The sequence below is a fragment of the Neofelis nebulosa genome, chromosome 15, assembly GCF_028018385.1.
Source record: "Neofelis nebulosa isolate mNeoNeb1 chromosome 15, mNeoNeb1.pri, whole genome shotgun sequence".
NCBI classification, from domain to species: Eukaryota; Metazoa; Chordata; class Mammalia; order Carnivora; family Felidae; genus Neofelis; species Neofelis nebulosa.
The window spans coordinates 25,000,525-25,015,052 of NC_080796.1; the positions used below are offsets into that span (position 1 = coordinate 25,000,525).

Sequence of the window (14,528 nt, forward strand, 5' to 3'; positions counted from 1 at the left end):
CAATCAGGATAGTCTTCGGCTGGCCAGAGTCCTAGAGTGGGGTCTTGGGAGTCTGCAGGACCAAGAGTCAAACTTTTAATTGCTGGATCATGCAGGGGTTCAGAGATTGCAGAGGAGGGGCTGTTCTGGACCAGAAAGAGGAGTGGACATTGGGTCAAGGGGAGTTAACGTGGAGCAGTGACCTCTGTCGCAATTAGTGTAGAAGGGTCTCTACAGGTACATGGTAGATGAATGTCAGCCCTGCCTATAGCCGTGATTATGTGGTGACCCATAACATACAAATTAATTGCCCTTAAAAAATCAAAGCTGTCCATTCCAGGATGAAAAAGACTGAGATCTAGGAAGTTCAAGTCTCTGCTGTAAATTTCTGTTCCTTCAGGTGCTGTGTGTTCCCCATCATGTGTGATTCCCCCTAGTGACCCCGTAGTTCTGCCTGAGAACGTCACTGCTGACACGCTGGAGCACTGGATGGAACCTGTCAAAGTCCAGGTGAGGAAAGGGACATTTTTATGTGCCAAGGACGTAAGATGGCTGAGAAATCCACAACTGACAGCATATTCCCTGGAGTAATTTCCGAGGCTTTCAAAGTATCTTTAAAGCAAACAACCACACGGCTCATTCCTAGAGAGAAAAATTAAAACTCAGGAGGAGAAAAGAGGACACTTGGGAAAAAAGATGGCCCCTATCCAAAGGACAGTTTAAAAGATAATCTAGAAGGAGGACTTGGAGACATAAGAGAACGGTAATTCAGGAAGGGAAATTGAAAGAGAAAATCACTGCTAATGAAAAGTAGGACAGGAAGACTTTGAGGAAGCCAAAGAAATGAATAAAGATGAAAGAAGGGTGGAGAGGGAAGGATGGCTTGGAAGAGATGGTGATGAAACTGGAAACGGGGAAAGAATGACCACAGGGAGTCCGAGAGAGCTGCCTTCCCTGTCTCTGTCCCCACCCTTTCTGAACCCCGAGATCCTCTCCCAGGGCCATCTGGAGTCCAGTCAGTCGTGGGTAGGACCCAGTACATCGACGGCCTCTTCTCTGGGCTCTCCGTTTGTTTGCATTCTCAGTTGAAACCCCAAGAATGCCTATCCCTGCCTTTTCTCTCCTCTGGGCCTAGAAGAAGGGCTGCTGTCCGCTCCCCCCGCCATCCCGCCCATCTCCTCAGTGCCATTTCCAAGCCATTACCCTGCCTCCTCCCTGGAGTCACCCACATTTGAATCTAATGCCAAAGGAGCAAATCACTCACCACCCTCATCTTCTGTCATCCTCTGACCCTCCAGTCACCTCCTCTTCTCATTTCTTAAACATTTTAGCTCCTAGGTCATAGTCATGTGAGCTGATATTCCTGCATAACTCATTGGTTTCGGTATCCACACACTTGATCCTCCCAAAACCTGGGTTCTCGGTTCCATGGCCTCCTCTCCTCCAGTGATCACCTGTACCTTTCTGACTTTCTCCCCTACACGCTTCCCTTGGCTCACTCTGATCTTGCCACAGTGGCTTCCTGGCTGATTCTTAAACATGCCAGGTACACTCCCACCTCAGGACCTTTGCTCTGCAGTTCCCTCTGCCTAGACTGTTCTCCCAGGTATCTTCACGTCTTGCTCCTTGGCTTTCTTTAGAATTTTACTCAAATTCCAGGCCCTCTTTGACTGTTCTAGCTAAAATTTTAACTCACCTAACACTTTCTGTCCCCCTTTCCCTTTTTTATTTTTTCTCCTTAGGACTTACCATTACCAGGCATATTATATATTTTACTTATGTATCTTATTTAGTATCCCTTTCTGCTGCTATAATAAAAAGCCCAAGGAGGGATTATTGTCTGTTCCATTCACTACTATATTCCCATATCCTAGAACAGTGTCTAATATGTAGTAAGTTCTCAGTAAATATCTGAGAGGTGAATAAATGAGAAAGAGTAAGAAAAGGCAATACAAAATCAGGATGCAGAAGATCCTGTGGTAAGTTAGGTATCTCTCCTTAGAATGGGAAGGGTGGGGATGACAGGGAGTCTGGGAGCTTGATTGCCTTATTAGACTAACAAATGAAATCCTTGGAAGGCTGCTCTCCTAGAGTGACCAAGAGATGGATTCTAGACGCACTGCATTTCATCTGGAAACCGTCCTCAGATTGCTTCTTTTTTCCTCACCAACTAGTGGTGCTATCTTATCAGCAGGGATTTGTGTCAAAGCAAGAGGATCAGGAAAAATTACTCTTATGTGTGACTCAGGAGAGGGGGACGGGAATGGCGTGCTCCTACGAATTCAATCAGTTATTCATTGGACAATCCTTGATCGGAACTTAACTGTGGACCCTGGAATGGGGCTGAGTGCAGGGAATATGGAGATGAAAAAATGATAGTCCTTCTATTTACAAGACTTAAAGACTTAAAATCTGGCCATGAAAACAGACATTTATAATAATGCAACATGGGAAGTGGTTTGTTTGTGGTAGAAGGTGCTGTGGGAACACCCTGGAGGAAGCAACTAATTCTTCTGCTTAGGAGCTTCAGGAAGGATCAAAGGATGAGGAGGCTTTTCCTCTGGGTCATAACGTATGATCAAGAGAGGAATGTTCTAGAGGCTTGGGAATGTAAGAAGTTCTCTGTGGCTGAAACCAGGGTATGTGCGGGAGTGAGGGAGAGGGAAGATGGATACTGGAAGGCTGAGATAGGGGAGAGACGGCCGGGCAAGATCCTGCAGGGCAGGCCACTGAGCAGGGTGGAGCTCACCAGGAGCCTGAGGGCAGCTTGAAGACTGGACTGGGGTGGGAAGGAGAAAGCCAGAAAACACCTTGCCTGGTTCTCCCATCCCTGGCCTTCCTAAACTTTCTGTGCCACTCCCCACAGTCTGTTGTGAAGGCCTAGCTAGAATTGCAATGCCTGGAGGAAGAACTCTGGCCTCCCGTTTCATGGAGCTCCAGATGGTCTGGACCTTTTCCTTCAGTCCCTTAAACTCAACTTCCTGTGAGGAAAACCTTCTCTTTCTTCATTAGTAGCTCTAAAGGGGGAAAGGCTTAGGACATTTCAGACCCTTCTCTTCCTCTTGAGAAATCACCTGCTTGAGGAACTCTCCTCCACCCACTTCACCATGAAGGCATCCAGTGGGAACTTGGAAGGCCAGAGTGCAGGCCTTCCAGTGAGTGGGGGTCTCCTGCTTCTGCTTTCCAAGTGGGACATTCAAAGAAGAGCAGTTCAGTTGTCTTCATGAAGACAGCAGGGGCGCCAAATACAGCGACTTTCCTGTTTCCAAACTAGAAAATAATATTCTCTGTTTTCTGAAAGCCTCCTTTTTCTTAACTGTCCTTCACAAGATTCGTTATTAGTTATTTTCCCTTTTTCTGTAGGTTTTTGTTTACATTATATTCCTGGTAGCTTTTCCAGTGCTGGGAACCTCGTAGGTGTCTTATAAACATTGGTGGAATGAGCAAAGAAATTCTTGTAGCGCCATTTTCTACTTTGGAAGTGTCTGTTTCCTCATCAAACTCCAAATTTCATCAGATTTCAGCAGCTCTCTGTGACTATGTGACTATATGTCATCACACCCTTGTCATTTTCAAGTTGTCCACCCCAGAGAGGAAATGCAGAATATTTTTTTTTCTCCTTAAGCCAAACATCAAAATCACTGCATATGTCTTGAGTATGGTCTAGTCAGTAAATCCAGATTTTGAAACAGGTTATCCAGGTATGGTTTAAGGATGATAGCATCACAGAAATGTTGTAGACCTTAGAATCCAAATGTGTTAAAAACAGGGCACCTGGGTGGGTCAGTCGGTTAAGTGTCCACTTTCGGCTCAGGTCATGATTTCACAGTTTGTGGGTTCGAGCCCCGTGTCGGGCTCTGTGCTGACAGCTCGGAGCCTGGAGCCTGCTTCGGATTCTGTGTCTCCCTCTCCCTTTGCCCCTCCTCTGCTCACTCTGTCTCTCTCTCTCTCAAAAAGGAATAAACATTAAAAAAAATTTTTTTTTAATGTATTTTTAAAAAAAAGCCGAGTTTTTACTCATGATCTCTGTTCTTCCTCAGCTGCATAATTTTAGGCAATTTTACTGTTCTGCGCCTCTGTTTCTTGTGTGTAAAATGGACATAATACCTATTTCAAAAGGTGAATGTGAGTATCAGATGAGAAACGCGGGTAGAACTTAGCTTTGTGCTTGATGAAGAACAATCTTTCTTGATCAGTTTCCATTCTTACTGGAGACAGATCGCTTTTCCTCACCACTGTCTGCTCTTCCCATCTGTAATGATACTGCCCTGTTCTTTATGATTTGGGGGTATAACTATACCAATCACAATTTTCATACTGTTAGAGGCACTATTATTTTAGTGGTGCTTTTGAGACTTGTGTCCTATTTCTGCGTGAAAACAAAGTGAATTAGCTTCTTCTAATAATGAGGAGGAAAAATTGAGGTAACTCACAAAATGAGTTTCATCCTTACCTTGTAAGACTAATTCGTCCCTTAAAAAGATATCTGGAGGTCAGAATTTCAAAAGCTGGACACAAATGGGGTGCCTGGGTGGCTCAGTTGGTTAAGTGTCCGACTCCTGATTTAGGCTCAGGTCAGGATCTCACAGTCATGAGATTGGCTGATCTCATGTGGAGCCTGCTTAAGATTCTCTCTCTCTCTCTCTCTCTCTCTCTCTCTCTCTCTCTCTCTCTCTCTCATTCTCTCTCCTCTGCTTCTCCCCTGCTTATGTGCACGTGCACAAAAAGAAAAAAAAGAAAAAAAATTTTTTTCTCTCAAAAAATTTAGTAAAAAGTGGAACATATAATTGATAACATCTTCTCCTGAACCCCCAAATCAATATTCTTTGTGCCAAAAGAAAACCCAGAGTTAATCCAGCAGTTCACATGAATTATCATAGAATGGCTAAACAAGCTGTCCTTTGGGCATCTCTCAACAATTTCATGGATATAATGGAATAAAGGAGTATTGCTTACAAAAAAAAGCTTACATGGGATGCTGTTTTTCTTCCTTTAAAAAAAATTTTTTTTGTGAACGTTTATTCATTCTTGAGACAGAGAGACAGAGCATGAGTGGGGGAGAGGCAGAGTGAGAGAGGGAGACACAGATTCCGAAGCAGGCTCCAGGCTCTGAGCTGTCAGCACAGAGCCCTACTCGGGGCTCGAACCACAAACCGTGAGATCATGACCTGAGCAGAAGTCGGACATTCAACCGACTGAACCACCCCGGCGCCCCTTAGGATATCAAAACTTTACCATAACAGAAAACAAGAGAAAGGGGTCCATGGAAGCACTGGGAATGGGGACGAAGTTATTGTTCTTATGTTCCCAGGTCCTCAGAAGATTATACACGAGCCACAGATGATTTCATGATGTCTGCTATTTTGTGCCACCCAGCAGCTCATGAGGGGTGGGAAAGCTAATTTTGTCCTCATAAATAAGAAGCAAAGCAGTTGTATTAAATGAAACTCTTCATCAAGTAAAATCCCTATAACTCACATCGAATCATCTTGGGGGAGGGTCCATATTGTACTCAATGTAAGTATTGGTGTCCTTAAGAATTCACGTGGGCAGTTTGTAAGAGGAACAGAGCTGGGTTCCCCCTTCAGAAAGGCTGGTGACGCCGTGGGGCACACCAGGTAATTCCGCTGGAGTGTTTTGAGAGACACTGCTGTTACAAAATAAAGTACTGACAACACAAATATTTTAAGTACAAGCACGCCTGTTTGGAGCCTGGCTCATTTGTTTAGTAAGTGGTGATCTCCTTATTTCGTGCAAATCCCTATCTCCCATTCTTCAAATACCTTTTTATCTGGCAGGACTACAGAGCAAATGAATTGAATTGTATCATTTTCTCTAGTCTGCTTCCAATGACTTCATTCTTTGTAATAAAAATGCTATCTTACGTTTGGATAACACTTTGTTGTTCTCAACGTTGTGTATATATATAAAATATATGTTTTTATATATTTATAATTTCATTTTAATCTTATCACAAACTAATAAACTAGGAAAGCAGGATTTGATTATCCTTGTTTTACCAATAAATTTGATGTTGGATGATCTGTCCAAGCTTGCACAGCTAACAAGCAATGGAGAAAGAAGTGCAATTGACTTGTCTGATTCCAAATCCAATGTGATTTTCCCCCGAATCACCCTGTTTGCCGTAGTCATTTCTTCCCCGCCTAGTATGTGTTTGCATCAGCGAGTAGAAAAGAAATCAGTCCTCTCAACTATGAGAACCCCCACACTTCTCTTCCTTCTCCATAAAGTCTAACAAAAATCATTTAGAGAGACAGTTCCCTGTAACACTATTATTCCTTGTTGGGAAAGAGATTGTTTTTAAAGAACAATCAAGTATACTTTCTAGATACCCACAAAGTTTATTTGCCTTCCTCTGGGAAGTTCTGCTGGTCTTTATTCCTGCAAATGATACCTGACTCCTAGAATCATATACTATTTGGTAAAGGAAGAATTTCTGAGGACTTAGGTATCCTGGGGTTTTGATGAAAAACAACTCCACGTAGCAACTGGCATATAGAAGAGTGAGATCCTTCTGGGTTCAGGTACTTACCCCTCGGTCGCTTCTGTCTGTGCGTCAGCGAGGGTGACGATAATATTATCTGTCTTGCAGAGCTGTTATAAGAGTCAAATATAACACTTTTGAAATGTCTTGCATAGATTTTAGCATATAGTTCTGAATTCAGTAAAAATGAACTTTCACTTCATTTAGTACAAATCTTACCTTTGGAAATTTCCTTCATCTCTGAACAGATATTACCAGCTATCTCTATGAAAAAGAAACATATCATTCTATGAGTTCTGTACTTTGCTTATTTGTGTGTGTATGTGTGTGTGTGTGTGTGTGTGTGTGTGTGTGTGTGTGTGTATAGACAGAAATGTATAGATCATTTGTCTTTAAAAAAATTTTTTTTAATGTTTACTTATTTTTGAGAGAGAGAGAGAGAGACAGAGAGAGAGAGTGAGCAGGGGAGGGGCAGAGAGAGAGGGAGACACAGAATCCAAAGTAGGCTCCAGGCTCTGAGCTGTCAGCACAGAGTCCCATGCAGGGCTCGAACCCACGAACCGTGAGATCATGACCTGGGCCCAAGTAGGATGCTTAACCAACTAAGCCACCCAGGTGCCCCTTGTCTGTCTTTTTCCTGTCTCTTTTACAAATGGGGCTGGGAAGAGAACTAATGGCCATTTATTGTTTCCTATTTGAACATTGACTAAAGAAGCAACTTCTAACAGCTTTCGTTGGGAGACTGAAAGTAAGGGTGAAAATTACTGTGACTTCTAAATGTTTCAGGGGCATGCTGGCTGTGAGGAACAAGAGGTAGGGATGTGAAAGGCTCAGATGGACTTTCTGGGTCTTTTGTTTTTGTAAAGGTATCTTGCTCCTTCACTTACTACACACAGAGACCTAGACCTTTCCATGGTGGCGACATCAGCAGAGAAATATCCTGGTAGAAAGAGAGGACACCAACAAAAGGGCTTCTTGGCAGTCAAACAAAGGCCTACCAGTCAAGGTGACCGAGCAGTGGAATCTGGCAGTTGGGATGCAGGCGACAGCCACATGCCCAATCGGTACCACTGCTCACATCCAGCAACCAGAGCTTTTGCCCCACTGCCTCCCGCATGTCTCAGGCACTGTGTGGACACCCGACTGTCTGGGGAGCCTGAGCTGAGCGTGTGGGAGGAGCTCCCCTCAGACTTTTGCTGGGAGCACATCCCTGTTCTTCCTCATCTTCATTTTTTCCTTCCTTTTTCTTTTTTTTTTTTTTTTCTGTCATTCTACCCCTAAACGGTAAGATTCTCGAGGGTAGGAATGATCTGCTTGGCACATTGCTCTTTTCATCCATTGCTGGATGAAGAGAGTGGCTCCTGGCTCCACAGAGCTCTTTCTCAGGGCAAACCTTTTGATTTTTCCAGAGGCCTCTGTAAGGTTGAATTTTTATGACTGTCTTTAACCACTGTGTTGAGAGGGTGTTTTATTCTATCTTGAGACTTACCATTTAAAGTAGGAAAATTAACATTTTGACTTACGCTGTAAAGCATTGGTCCTTCAAGAATCCGATTTCATGGGGAGGTGATTTTTTTATACATAATGTGGCAATTGTTTGCATGTAAATGAGCTTTTCTAAATTATACTTGAAAGTGTTCCGTTCTGAAGTACAAAAGCATCCATCATACATCTCATTTCCTCTGTTGGTTTGCTTCATAAATTCATTTTGTCACAGACCGAACAATGCTTTTCTTTTCTTTCTTTAGTATATCACAATTAGGAATTAGTGAGGTCCAAACTAATGAGATTTTCCTGTGGCTACACATGTGAGGTTTGCAAAGGTTGTCAACACTGCAGGGAATCCCTCCCTCAGCTCCCCAACTCTTCACTAGAATTGCTCGAGTCAAAACAAATCTTGTAATTTCTGACTTTGTTTTCCCAAATTGGCCCCCAAAGGATTAATAATTCCTTAAACAAAAACAAAACGTTTTAAGAGGGAGAGAGAAGCAGGAAGAGAGAAAGAAGACGGTGCCCTCCAGGAGCCATCGTGTCCGACTAGCTCGTCTCACCCTCCTGTGTGTCTCATGTCCCGATCCTTGCTCTCATCCCCCACAGTGTCCTCTCGATGGGCACAATTGTGTAAGAGTTCCAGTGACCCTTGCCATACACACATTAGCGGGAGAGCAAATCCCTCAGATATGAGTCATGAAAAAGCCTTCTTTTTCATCAGTTTCAAGTATGGAAGTATCTGCTTTCAGTTTGAGTGAGTCTTGAGGCCTGGAGTCCAAGATAGTCTTGGGGGGGGTGGTGCGGAAGAACTTGAAAAGCAAACTGCAGGGTAACGTGCTACTGTCCAGATAAACAAGGCAAAAACAGTGCTGTGCTTCACTTAGGGTTGCATACATTTGTAGTCATAAGGAAATGGTCACAGACCTGGACAGCCGCAGAACTTTGTTGGGGTGGTGCGATTAGCCCATTCTGTCAAGTAACTATTCCTGATAAAAAAAAACAATTGAGCAATTCTGTGTTAGACCTTAATGTTGGCTAACTATCAGTCTTGTGACCTTTAGTGAGATGTTTAACCAGGCAATAGCCTTCAATTGCCTTATGACCATCCTAATAACCCTTAACTGGTCTTCCTTTCCTTCCTCTTCCTTCCTCCCTTCTCTCTCTCTCTCTCTCTCTCTCTCTCTCTCATCTCTCTGTCCCTCTCTCTCTGTGTCTCCCCCCTTCTACTTTCCCTTTGTTCTTCCCATCTTCCTTTTTACTTTTAAAAATTTTTGAAATGGCCTGAGAGAAAATCTTTACACTGGTTTTCCTCATGACTGCTTTCCTTTTGGAAAGTTCAAAACAAATCTTTGTTCACAATCAATTCACCTGAAAAGTGGCTTGCTAATAGTGTCATAGCAATAATAATCATATAAAATTGTAAAGAAATAATAACTTAAAAGTTCAGAATAGTTATGAAGCACCTGGGTGGCTCAGTTGGGTAAGCGTCTGACTTAGTTTTGGCTCAGGTCATGATCTCACGGTTTGTGAGTTTCAGCCCCACCTCGGGTTCCACGCTGATAGTACAGACCCTGCTTGGGATTCTCTTTCTCTCTCTCTCTTTATTTCTCTCTCTGTCTCTCCCCTGCTCGCTCTCTGTCTCTCTCAAAATAAATAAATAACTGAAAAAAATTCAGAATAGTTGTTATCAATAAGGAGGAAGGAAGGAGAATGAGGTTGGAGGGCTACATGTAGAGGACATTAATTGAATCTCTAGCGACTTAGGTTCTGGAAGCAGGTACAGCAAATTAAGATTTGATAAGGCTGAACAGAGGATATAAGGACATTCTTTCAATTACTTTCTATAGCTTTTCTTTTTTTTTTAATTTTTTTTTAACTTTTATTATTTTTTTTAATTTTTATTTATTTTTGAGACAGAGAGCATGAACGGGGGAGGGTCAGAGAGAGAGGGAGACACAGAATCAGAAACAGGCTCCAGGCTCTGAGCAGTCAGCACAGAGCCCTATGTGGGGCTTGAACTCACGGACCGCGAGATCATGACCTGAGCCGAAGTTGGACGCTCAACCGACTGAGCCACCCAGGCGCCCCTAGCTTTTCTTTTTTTAAAGTTTATTTATTTATTTATGTGGAAAAAGAGAGAGCACAACCAGGGGAGGGGCAGAGAGAGAGGGAGAGAGAGAATCCCAAGCAGGCTCTGCACGGCCAGCACAGAGCCTGACATGGGGCTTGATCCCACAACTCATGTGATCATGACCTGAGCCGAAACCAAGAGTTAGATGTTCAACTGACTGAGCCACCCAGAGGCCCCAATTTCTATAGTTTTTCAAATGTAATATATACTATCACCATTTGTCAAAAATATTCCAGAAAAAAAGAAAATCATAGGGAGCTGTTAAAAGATAACTTGAGGCATATTAAAAATCTTGAGTTTATGTGAGCAAAAATCTGTTTGAATTAGTCAGTGTGAAACTAGAAATGGTTAGGAGTGCCTCACCAAGAGGAGCTCAGGAGACACTATGGTAGAGAAAAAAGGAAAGAAAGTAAGGAAATCATTGATTGGCTGTAGCTTAAAGCCTCGTTGGCTCTTTGTGATTGGTTGTCCGTAGTTTTTAGTTTCGTAATCTTGAAGCATATATAGGCTTAGATCCTGGGTCGCTTACGTAGACCACCATGGCATCAGAGACACTTCAGTCTAAAAGCTCCCTTGTTGAATTAAGTTAACTCATCCCACCAGGAGTTAGCCCTTCTCCTTATCTTCTTACTGTGTCATTCCTCTCTCACACCTCACCACCACAAACTTGCCCATAAACTTTAAGGCCTGAAGCGTATTTGAAATTCTCCTCCCGTTTTGATCAATAAGTAGTAGTTCAATTAATGGCACGTGCATATCTTTTCTTATGGGATGAACAACGTTCATAGGCCAGAAGATAGAGGAGAATTCTGGAGCTCTAACTATTTAGTGGTTGACAGATGCTTGTAAAACATCATCTCTAAGTCACTGAGGTAAGATGTAAGAGTGGGAGACGGTCCCTATTGTCAAGAATTTTGCAATCTAGAATGGTCTTAGACCCAGGTACCAGAAGCTTTTGCAATTTTATGGAGATTAAGGAAGAAGCCAGTTTGAATTCATCTCAAGAGAGAGAGAGAGGGAGAGCAAGAGGGAGAGTGAGATTAAAGAATTATTGAGATGGGTATTCTCAGTTCTACTATCATGTATTTATTCTACAGATAATAGTTGCACGTGTGTGAAATGATTTATACATAGCATTGTTTGTTAGAGCAAAAGACTGTAAATCAACTAAATATCCATCAGTATGGGCCTGGTTAAGTATATGAGATCTTATACATGCAATGAAATACTATGTAATCAATGGAATGCAACATTCCAGAACCCCAAGAAACACTGTGAAGTGGAATAAAGGCAAGCAAGCAAACAACAGACCAAAGTACAAAATAAAATGACAGCATCTTAGAATTTGTGTGAGGAGATAATTTCATACATATATGTTTGCATATGCATAGAACGTCTCTGTAATGATACAAAACACAGAAAATCAAACTGAGGAACTTGGGTGATTGGGGATCAGGAGTAGGAGGGAGACTGTGCACCTTTCATACATTTTATATTTTATTCTGTGAATCTATATTACACGATAATAAAATTACATAAGAATACAAAGATAGAAAACATCAGTCAGAGATAATAGGACAAAAGAGCATCGAAGAAAACGCATCAAAAGTAAAGACAGACTCTTTTCCTTTCTTTTAAGTCCCTTTGCAATATATCCTTAGAATTTCTAAAGTGTTATTAACAAACCAACACTCCTGCATTTATTTATTTGCTTGTTTATTTATTTATCTATTTATTTAGAACTTAAGTTTATTTATTTATTTTGAGAGAGAGAGATAGAGCAGGGGGTGGGCAGAGAGGGAGAGAGAGAGAGAGAGAGAGAGAATCCCAAGCAGGCTCCATGCTGTCAGCACAGAGCCTGAGGCGGAACTTGAACTCACAAACCATGAAATCATGACCTGAGTAGAAATAAGAGTCGGACACTTAACTACCCAGGCACCCCCAAACTCCTGCATTTATAGAAGAAGTGATTGGCGTAGAAGGTGTAGTGGGCATAAGAGAAGCTGGCACAGTCAATTCAGGGTGTTCTGGCGAGTTCTGGCCATAGACATCATGTGAGGCTGCCGAGGCTACGTATCCTCTTATGGGGAAGCACTGACAATTTTTCCAGCTACTTCCCCACAGACTTTGACCTCTTTGAGGGCAGCAACTCTGGTTCCTAGTGAGTGAAGCATGTATACATTTCAATGTCTGACTGTTAAGAATGGGGAATTGGGATCCTTAGGGAATGTGGTGCTATGAGAAGGAAAATACGTATTGACATCTCAAGGGTACAACTTCCTGTTTGATGCTATTAGCATTATCTGGTAACAACAACGGAAGCGTAAAACATTGATATTTCAAATACTAGAAATTGAATCCCTTGCTAGCTAAAAGAGTTCCACTGATACTGGGTTTAAAACATAAACAAGAATCCTTTCTAAGTAGCATAGCCATTGTTTATATGCAAATGCTGCTTAAGTGGCTGTTAGTGCAGAATACCTCATTTTTTAGTAGGCTGACCCCCCCATTATGTATTTGTATAATCCTCTATAATCCTTTTTTTCCCAGTGCAATGAAAACTTAAACCAAGCCACTTTCTATAATTACAGTGTAGAATTTAGAATATCAGAATTCGTTAGGATTTATTGTATAACCTCCCCTTTAGGGAGGCTGTGAAAGAGAAATTTTAGTTTATACTAGTACAACTCTAGAAAAATCTTGCAGTTCCCTATTCTCGTAACTACAAGGTATATATTCATATACCTACATGTTAATATATGCAAATGTCTCCGATTTGATTACCACATAGTCTTAACATTCTAGAACATATAATTTCTAATTACTAGAGGTGCTATCTTGCGGAAAGCTCATATCTCACAATGTATTCTTTTTCTTCTGATTGTACTGTATTCCTATCACACTGAATTAAAACGTGAGTATGAAAGTCTACAAATGGTTTGGGTTGATGGGCTACAGAATCTCCTTTTCTCCCTGAAGCCTCCCATGGGACTTTTTCTTTTCCTGAAGGTTTCTTTTGAAATTTTAAAATCCAAAAATTAAAAGGGAAAAGCTCAATGAAAATGGGTCGTAATTATTATTCAACAAAGAGTAGATGAGTATTTGTTTCAGCGCACATCTGGAAATGGCTGTTGGGACAGGGACAGTCACCGGTGTTTAATATGAATGAATGTGTTTTTGCTGTCATCAGCTTGATGTGGGCGCCATTTTGAGCCCCAGTGGTGTCCCATTAACCCTGTTTGCCCAGCAGAGACCTTTTATTTCTCAGGAGGAGGGGTAAATGGTGCTAACAGGAGCTACAGATTTGTTCCACTCACCCTCCAGCCCCTGCTTGGCACTCACGTCTTCTTGACTAGGAGTCTTGAGATCCGTGTTTAGTTTAAGACTCTTCTTGTGAAGCTATACTGCTCAGCCTTTAAAAATCCATGGTGCTTCCTTGTCAACCCAGCCATTTCACAATTTCTTGTAACGTTATTTAAAATTTCAAGACAAATAGAAAAAAAATACTATGCCTGGAACCAAATTACACTCATTACAACACTGAGGATGCTTTCTAAAATTACACCTGCACCTCTCTGGAAATTTTGATACCTTGGAGAGGGTGAAGGAGGATGAAGAGTATGAGAGTTCCACCTCGGCACCATCTGGCAAGTTTAGCACTTCCACGGGCAAGACCAGCTGACCTCGGACCCCTGTGTGGGGTACAGCTGGGGTCTCCCAACTCAGGGAACGGGGTTGGGCTGATGGGGTGAGCTCAGGATTTTCCCCTTCTCTTACTGACCAGGGGTCCTTGTTTTTGTTTTCTGTTCTCTCCACCTTCCCCTTCAGAGCATCGTGTGCACTGGACAGCGTCAATGGCACCCACCCCCCTTCCTCATCCACTGCATCCAGTCGTGTGAGGTAAGCCTCCTGCCCCTCCCAGACCCACACCAGAGTGGTCTGGTCTGCTTCACTCATGGGGACCTGAGTCTTTCTAATGCAAGGTCTTGCTACTATGCCCTTGGTTTAATCTCTTAAATTTAGCTAATTTTCAAATTACAGATATTAGGATTTCTTTCTTTCTTTCTTTCTTTCTTTCTTTCTTTCTTTCTTTCTTTCTTTCTTTCTTTCTTCCTTCCTTCCTTCCTTCCTTCCTTCCTTCCTTCCTTCCTTTTTTTCTTTCTTTCTTCCTTTTCTCTTTCTTTCTTCCTTCCTTCCTTCATTCCTTCCTCCCTCCCTCCCTCCCTCTCTCTCTCTTTCTCTCTTTCTCTCTTTCTCTCTTTCTTTCTTTCTGCAAAATCTCCAGAGTCTCATTTTAAATGATCTAATAAAAAATAAGTTAAAAAGCAAATCAGAATGTTATACGGTTTTGGGATTCTGTAACTGGACCTTACTCGAGCTTAGTTAGATCAGAGCTTTACAGACCGATGGTGGCCTACAGAC

General features: G+C 42.2%; 1 protein-coding gene across 3 annotated transcripts in view; it reads left to right on the forward strand.

Annotated features, from left to right (window-relative positions):
* The window catches only part of PAPPA2 (pappalysin 2), a 271,960-nt gene that overhangs the window by 218,411 nt on the left and 39,021 nt on the right, over nt 1-14,528 (forward strand). For all 3 annotated transcript variants that reach the window (XM_058700089.1, XM_058700088.1, XM_058700090.1), the window contains exons 20-21: nt 380-489; nt 13,935-14,006. In XM_058700089.1, coding sequence (XP_058556072.1) covers nt 380-489; nt 13,935-14,006 — 182 coding nt within the window. The remainder of the gene's footprint in view (nt 1-379; nt 490-13,934; nt 14,007-14,528) is intronic.